Genomic DNA, 8862 nt, shown 5'->3' with positions numbered 1-8862 from the left:
ACTCTCACATCCATACATGACTACTGGAAAAACCATAGCCTGGACTAGATGGACCTTTGTTGGCAAAGTAATGTCTCTGCTTTTGAATATGCTATCTAGGTTGGCCATAACTTTCCTTCCAAGGAGTAAGTGTCTTTTAATTTCATGGCTGCAGTCACCATCTGCAGTAATTTTGGAGCCCCCCAAAATAAAGTCTGACACTATTTCCACTGTTTCCCCATCTATTTCCCATGAAGTGATGGGACCGGATGCCATGATCTTCATTTTCTGAATGTTGAGCTTTAAGCCAACTTTTTCACTCTCCTCTTTCACTTTCATCAAGAGACTTTTTAGTTCCTCTTCACTTTCTGCCATAAGGGTGGTGTCATCTGCATGTCTGAGGTTATTGATATTTCTCCCAGCAGTCTTGATTCCAGCTTGTGCTTCTTCCAGCCCAGCGTTTCTCATGATGTACTCTGCATGTAAGTTAAATAAGCAGGGTGACAATATACACCCTTGACATACTCCTTTTCCTATTTGGAACCAGTCTGTTGTTCCATGTCCAGTTCTAACTGTTGCTTCCTGACCTGCATATAGGTTTCTAAAGAGGCAGGTTAGGTGGTCTAGTATTCCCATCTCTTTCAGAATTTTCCACAGTTTATTGTGATCCACACAGTCAAAGGCTTTGGCATAGTCAATAAAGCAGAAATAGATGTTTTTCTGGAACTCTCTTGCTTTTTCGATGATCCAGTGGATGTTGGCAATTTGATCTCTGGTTCCTCTGCCTTTTCTAAAACTAGCTTGAACATCTGAAAGTTCACGGTTCACGTACTGCTGAAGCCTGGCTTGGAGAATTTTGAGCATTACTTTACTAGTGTGTGAAATGAGTGCAGTTGTGCTGTAGTTTGAGCATTCTTAAGGATAATACATCCATAGAAATGTGGGTTTATTTTAAAAATGCGAGGTTGCCTTACCACTAAAGTTTATCCATGTAGTCACCAATATTTATTTTCAAAGTAAAGAAGGAAATGTTATTATCTCAATAGTTATAGGAAGAAAAAAAGAATTTGATAAAATTCAGCATTTACTAATAAACAGAATAAAGTATAAGGATTGAAAAAAGGAAATCAAATGATCATTATACCTGGATGATATGATTGTATATGTAGCAAATAAACAGGAATTTATAAACTGTGAAGATTGCTGAATTAGTTTTGCAAGGTTGCTCAATGCATGGTAGATATGTAAAATTTAATTGAATTTCTATATATATATATATATAGGCATATACCACATATAAGTAACATTATTTTCAAAACTTCAATAGTATCAAATGGCTAGGAATAAATATCACAAAAATATGCTCAAGACCTCTGTTTGGAAAATCATAAGGTATTATTGCGATAAAGAAGACCAAAATAAATAGAAATATGTCATACGTATGAATTGAGAACTTCAATATTGTAACGATGTTAATAATTCCCAAATTATCTATAGATTCATGGCATTGCCAATTAAAAATCAATGGATTTTGTTTTTGAAACTGCTAAGCTAATTCTGTAGTTTATACGAATATACAGAGGGCCAAGACTAACCAAGGCTCACTTAAAGAAGAACAAGCAGGAAGGCCTTGCTCTTCTGGATATGAAGATGTGTCATATATTTAATGTTACCAGAACAAAGACAGATGCGTAGACATCGGATCCGAAGAGAAAGACCTGAGGAGGCACACTCACCCTTAGATGGGCATGTGAGTATTTGCAAATGTAGTATTGTTGTTTCCCCAAAATGATCTTTTGAAGAGGTACTGAGTCATACAGCTTCCTCAGTGATTCAGCAGGTAAAGAATCCTCCCGCAGTGCAGGAGACATAGGTGACATGGGTTTGATCCCTGGATCAGAAAGATCCCCTGGAGGAGGAAATGCCAACCTGCTCAAGTATTCTTGCCTGGAGAATTTCTTGGGCAGAGGAGCCTGGTGAACTACAGTCCATGGGGTTGCAAAGAGTCAGACATGACTGAGCCACTGAGCGTGCACACGCACACACACACCGAGTCAAACACTGCTTTCTGCACTTAGTTTCTCAGGAAGGGAAAGTTCTGATGGTCTGATTGTCCCTCAACCCAACAAACCCCCTTGCTCTGCCTGGGATTCTCAGCATCCCTCCTGTCTGCTACTCGTAAGTGCAAAACAGGTTGACAAGCACGGAACCTTTTTCTTTTGGTTAAAGAGCACACTCTTCCTGGAGCTGCTTCTAGTGAAAGGTGGTCAGAGAGAGCTGTGGTTTGGCTTTGTGAGACCTCTAACTCTTGGGGGCATCAGGTCAGACAAGAGGTGTGTTCTAGTGGGAGATCTGAAGGGTACAAATAGGAGGTTGTAAATCCACTTGGTTAAGCCTAGCTCTTTTCTTAAACTGCTTGCTTTTTCTTCCTCTATAATTCATTTACTCATTTTCAATTCATGATTGGTCTTGCTCCATATTCCCAGGTGGTACTGTGCTTTTTATGTCATTGTTCATTGGTGGTCTATCTGTGTTAGTGTTGTTGGAGGTGTTAGGAAGTTCATTTTTTATCCTATTCATACATTCCATTTCCCTCTTGGTTATTTGTTGGTATGTGTGTGTGTGTGTGAAAAATTGATGCCTTTGAACTGTGGTGTTGGAGAAGACTCTTGAAAGTCCCTTGGACAGCAAGGAGATCCAACCAGTCTATCCTAAAGTAAATCAGTCCTGAATATTCATTGGAGGACTGATGCTGAAGCTGAAACTCCAATACTTTGGCCACCTGATGCAAAGAGCTGACTCACTTGAAAAGACCCTGATGCTGGGAAAGATTGACGGCAGGAGGAGAAGAGGACGACAGAGGATGAGATGGTTGGATGGCATCACTGACTCAGTGGACATGAGTTTGAGTAAACTCTGGGAGTTGGTGATGGACAGGGAGGCCTGGCGTGTTCCGGTCCATGGGGTCACAAAGAGTCGGACACGACTGAGCGGCTGAACTGAGCTGATGTGTGTGCTATATCGCATTCATTTATGGCTGGCTCTGTCTTTGTTGCTGTGTGCAAGCTTCTCATTGAGGTGGCTTCTCTTGTTGTGGAGCAAGATTCTAGGTGCATGGGCTTCAGTACTTGCAGCCCACGGGCTCAGTAGCTGTGCTGCAGCTGAGTCCCCTGCAGTGGCAGGTGGCTTCTTAACCACTGGACCCCAGGGAAGTCGCATGTTTTATATCTTACAGAACGTTTCTCAAGAACCGGAATTAAGCCATGATGTCAAACACAGTCATTCATTTGAACCTCTTTTCTTTGTAGGTCAAATCACTGGACAATGCCACGTGCTTTGTGGACAGTGTGGGTCTGGGCTGTAATCAGCGTGTCCACGGAAGGAGCCTCTGATCAGGCTTCTTCTCTGTCTTGTGACCCAACTGGTGTCTGCGATGGCCATTCCAGATCTTTAAACTCCATCCCCTCTGGTCTCACGGCAGGTGTGAAAAGCCTTGACCTGTCCAATAACGAGATCATCTATGTCGGCAACAGAGACCTGCAGAGGTGTGTGAACTTGAAGACTCTGAAGCTGGGAGCCAATGAAATTCACACGGTGGAGGAAGATTCTTTTTTTCACCTGAGGAATCTTGAATATTTGGACTTATCCTATAATCACTTATCTAACTTATCATCCTCCTGGTTCAGGTCCCTTTATGTCTTGAAATTCTTAAACTTACTGGGAAATTTATACAAAACACTTGGGGAAACATCTCTTTTTTCTCATCTCCCAAATCTGCGGACCCTGAAAGTAGGAAATAGTAACAGCTTCACTCAGATTCATGAAAAGGATTTCACTGGACTGACTTTTCTTGAGGAGCTTGAGATCAGTGCTCAAAATCTGCAGATATATGCGCCAAAGAGTTTAAAGTCAATCCACAACATTAGCCATCTGATTCTTCATCTGAAGCAGCCTGTTTTACTCCTGGACATTCTTGTAGATATTGTAAGTTCCTTAGATTATTTAGAACTGAGAGATACTAATTTGCACACTTTCTATTTTTCAGAAGCATCCATCAGTGAAATTAATACATCAGTTAAAAAGCTTATATTTAGAAATGTGCAATTCACCGATGAAAGTTTTGTTGAAGTTGTCAAACTGTTTAACTATGTTTCTGGGATCTTAGAAGTAGAGTTTGATGACTGTACCCATGATGGAATTGGTGATTTTAGAGCACTGACTTTGAACAGAATTAGATACCTGGGTAACGTGGAGACGTTAACAATACGGAAGTTGCATATCCCGCAGTTTTTCTTATTTCATGATCTGAGTAGTATATATCCACTCACAGGCAAAGTTAAAAGAGTCACAATAGAAAACAGTAAGGTTTTCCTGGTTCCTTGTTTACTTTCACAGCATTTAAAATCGCTAGAATATTTGGATCTCAGTGAAAACTTAATGTCTGAAGAAACCTTGAAAAACTCAGCCTGTGAGCATGCCTGGCCCTTCCTTCAAACCCTGGTTTTAAGGCAGAATCGTTTGAAATCACTAGAAAAAACTGGAGAAATTTTGCTTACTCTGAAAAATCTTAATAACCTTGATATCAGTAAGAATAATTTTCTTTCAATGCCTGAAACTTGTCAGTGGCCAGGAAAAATGAAACAGTTGAACTTATCCAGCACGAGGATACACAGTTTAACCCAGTGCCTTCCCCAGACCCTGGAAATTTTAGATGTTAGCAATAACAATCTCGATTCATTTTCTTTGATTTTGCCGCAACTCAAAGAACTTTATATTTCCAGAAATAAGTTGAAGACTCTACCAGATGCCTCCTTCTTACCCGTGCTATCAGTTATGAGAATTAACGGAAATATAATAAATACTTTCTCGAAGGAACAACTTGATTCTTTTCCACAACTGAGGGCTTTGGAGGCCGGTGGCAACAACTTCATTTGCTCCTGTGACTTCCTGTCCTTCACACAGGGACAGCAGGCACTGGCCCGTGTCCTGGTTGACTGGCCAGATGGCTACCGCTGTGACGCTCCCTCACACGTGCGGGGCCAGCGGGTGCAGGACGCCCGGCTCTCCCTTTCTGAATGCCACCGGGCGGCCGTGGTGTCCGCCGTGTGCTGTGCCCTCTTCCTGTTGCTCCTGCTCACGGGGGTGCTGTGTCACCGTTTCCACGGGCTGTGGTACATGAAGATGATGTGGGCCTGGCTCCAGGCCAAGCGGAAGCCCAAGAAGGCTCCCCGCAGGGACCTCTGCTACGACGCCTTTGTGTCCTACAGTGAGCGGGATTCCTACTGGGTGGAGAACCTCATGGTCCAGGAGCTGGAGCACTTCAACCCCCCCTTTAAGCTGTGTCTTCACAAGCGAGACTTCGTTCCTGGCAAGTGGATTATCGACAACATCATTGACTCCATTGAAAAGAGCCACAAAACCATCTTTGTGCTTTCGGAGAACTTTGTGAAGAGCGAGTGGTGCAAGTATGAGCTGGACTTCTCCCATTTCCGTCTCTTTGATGAGAACAACGATGCTGCCATTCTGATTCTGCTGGAGCCCATTGACAAGAAGGCCATTCCCCAGCGCTTCTGTAAGCTGCGGAAGATCATGAACACCAAGACCTACCTGGAGTGGCCCACGGATGAGACTCAGCAGGAAGCGTTTTGGTTAAATTTGAGAGCTGCGATAAGGTCCTAGGATCCTTCATTAAGGGTCAGTCTTGGTCTGGTGGTGGTCCTTCTATCACTAGTTATAACCGAGTCTATTCTGACTCAATTCCATCCAGTGAATAGTCATTGGAAGAACTGATGCTGAAGCTGAAGCTCCAATACTTTGGCCACCTGGTGTGAAGAACTGACTCACTGGAAAAGACCCTGATGCTGGGAAAGATTGAGGGCAGGAGGAGGAGAAGGGGATGACAGAAGATGAGATGGTTGGATGGCATCACTGACTCAGTGGACATGAATTTGAGCAAACTCCAGGAAACAGTGAAGGACAGGGAAGCCTAGTGTGCTGCAGTCCATGAGGCTGCAAAGAGTTAGACAGAATTTAGAGATAGAACAACAATGATATATAAACTAGATGAATGAGGACCTGCTTACTAAAATGACTAAAACTGTTCATCTTTTGTCTAGAGTACTGTTTTATAAAAACTGCTGCCAAATTGGAAAAACATGGTTCTAGGCTTTTATTTATCCTATGAGACAGTCATGATCATAGGATACATAATTGTGAATTATCTGTAGCAATTGGCTTAGGAAACAGCAGAAATGAATAGATTTTAAGTGACTTTCCATCAGCTTTCTGCCAGGGGACTCATCCATGTCTGGAGAGGGTGTTTATTGTTCCCCAGCTGTCCCTTCTGTGTGTGACTGCCCTCAGGAGCAACAAGACAAGATGTTAAAGTCCTTCAGCCAAATATATTGTTCTCAGGGAAAAAAAAGTGCTGTTTTGTGTCCCCATTAAGTTTTACAGGATACTAAAATACCTAGAGGGTGTATTTTAAAATGAACTGTGTGTGTCTTTCTCAGTATTTGATAAGTTTCTCCAGCCATAGTTACTTAAGAGAGGGTATATAACCCAAGATGCAGTAAGTTATGTATTTCTATGGAATGAAACTAATGAAATAAATACTCAGCTTTGAAGAATTTTAAAGCAGTCTCCTATATCCCTGATGCTGATTTTCAGCCTCTGGTTATGTGCAAAGTTCTCATTGCTGCTGCTAAGTCACTTCAGTTGTGTCCGACTCTGTGCGACCCCATAGATGGCAGCCCACCAGGCTCCCCCATCCCTGGGATTCTCCAGGCAAGAACACTGGAGTGGGTTGCCATTTCCTTCTCCAATGCATGAAAGTGAAAAGTGAAAGTGAAGTCGCTCAGTCATGTCCTATTCCTAGCGACCCCGTGGATTGCAGCCCACCAGGCTCCTCCACCCATGGGATTTGCCAGGCAAGCGTACTGGAGTGGGGTGCCGTTGCCTTCTCCGAAGTTCTCGTTAGTTCTCATTAGTGTCTGGTTACTCTGCTCCCTGAATCATATTGCTTTTTCCTTCTTTTAAAAAGTCTTGTTTCTAATTCTAAAAAGGGCTCTCTTTTTCTCTTTCTGAAATGTTATAGAAGTATGTTGTGAGCTAAATAAATTTTTAAGCAAGCATCGACCTAGAGGTTCCTCACAATGACTCAAAAATATTTGATACACAATGATTTAAAAGAAAGATACTACTTCCATATGTTAATTTTTAGAATCTAGATAATAAGGCATTAAATGAATGCATTAAATTTAAAAGCAAGGAGCTGTTTATGGATTCTGTGCAACTCTCTGGTAAGCTGGGAACCACATGTGAAGTAAGTGACCTGGCTTCTTCTTCAGCCAGAACTGGGTCTGTGTGGTTTACTGGGGTCTGAAGTCAGAAAGCCCTGGGTTAGGACAAGTGCCTCTTTGGGTCAGTCAGTCTGACTGAACTATTTCCCTGTCACAAAGACAGGGTAGTAATGAATCCATCAGAGGGTCCTGTGTCGAGACCGACGTGCAGCAGAGTCAGCGAAGCACTGCGTGTGTACCCCGGGGTGCTGTTCAGGCTGAGAAGGCAAGAGGACCACACCCGCAAGAATGGAGACCCGGATGCCCACACAGGCTGACAGGTGCCTGTGGCGGATGTTAGCGATGATTATTTTCCAAGGAGTGATTCATCTCATTATATATTATGGTTTGTAAATGAACATTTTTGTGCTATGGGTCCTAGCAGGGATCTCGGGTATATTTTCTGTTGTTTGCAGAAAGTTATACCAAAGAAATAAGTTCATAAACTGCATAATAGGTTTTAGTCCTTGGGAAACCCACAGGGTGGGTTCTTCTCTCTTACAAACTCCTGGGAGCATGCAACGGAGGAGACAGTAGCCAGCCTAATAAAAAACAGACAAGTTCAGGAAGAGGAAACTTAGAGATGCCACAGAAACCAAACACAAAATGGACTTTTTGCTTTACTTCTCTATTTCCTACGTAAGTATAACGTTGTCATGAGAACCAGACAAATTTAACATGGACGTGACCTGTAGATTTAATTTCAATAATTTAAACAGCAACAGAAACAGCTTCATAGTTAATTGATAGATCTAAAATAATTTTTTGAAAAGAATCTTTTTCTCATTACAAATGTTAAACTGTAGAAATTTTGGAAAAGAAACTACAGCATATACAAGAAAGAGTCAGCTCTTATCCCTTCACCTTGAGCTAACCGCTGGTAACTGGATAGGTTAGTGCTCTCCATAATTTTTTCAATGTGTATATACATATTACTTCATAAAACTGAGATTAGATTTTACATGCTTAAACTGTATAAAGAAAATAGCATCTCTCTCTTTTTTTTTTTCTTGATATTGTTTGATAATTATCTAACATTTCTAAGCTCTGACGTTCAGTCACAGTTCCATGCAGACATCTATTGGTTTGCTTGCTCCGAGTTCTAAAGGGTCATCATGCAGCTTTCCATAAAAAATAAGTGGCCAATACCCCAGAGGTCGAATACATCAGAGGTCAAATACAACAGAGGTCATTTAAGGGCTCTTGTACAGAAGAGAAACTAAGTTTTTGTTGGTGTTTATCCAACTGCAAGGTGGTTTGTCAATACCCAGTTCAAGAATGTTGTTTTATTTCTTTAACCTTGCACATGGCTGGTATGTAATATATATGGAATTGTTGAAATGTCTGCTGAGTAGGGAAATAAACTAGAGTTAAATCTTCTAATAATCTGGATGATGAGCCGGTTGTAATACTGAAGCATTGAGCAGTTTCAGGAAGGAAAATTACCAACAGGTAGAAATCTTAATGTGAGGGACTTCCTTGGGGTTCCTGTGGTGTAGAATCCACCTTCCAATGCAAGGGCTGTAGGTTTGATTCCTGGTGG

General features: G+C 41.8%; 1 protein-coding gene across 2 annotated transcripts in view; it reads left to right on the top strand.

Annotated features, from left to right (window-relative positions):
- TLR2 (toll like receptor 2) overlaps positions 1 to 6615 on the top strand; it is an 11945-nt gene extending 5330 nt beyond the window's left edge. For both annotated transcript variants that reach the window (XM_040251417.1, XM_040251418.1), the window contains exon 2: positions 3288 to 6615. In XM_040251417.1, the coding sequence (XP_040107351.1) occupies positions 3304 to 5658 (2355 nt within the window). In that variant the 5' untranslated portion in view covers positions 3288 to 3303 and the 3' untranslated portion in view covers positions 5659 to 6615. The remainder of the gene's footprint in view (positions 1 to 3287) is intronic.
- The last annotated feature ends 2247 nt before the right edge of the window (positions 6616 to 8862 follow it).

This window comes from Oryx dammah, unplaced genomic scaffold (assembly GCF_014754425.2).
Source record: "Oryx dammah isolate SB20612 unplaced genomic scaffold, SCBI_Odam_1.1 HiC_scaffold_12, whole genome shotgun sequence".
In the NCBI taxonomy this organism is placed as follows: domain Eukaryota; kingdom Metazoa; phylum Chordata; class Mammalia; order Artiodactyla; family Bovidae; genus Oryx; species Oryx dammah.
This window is presented reverse-complemented; position numbering and strand designations above follow the sequence as displayed.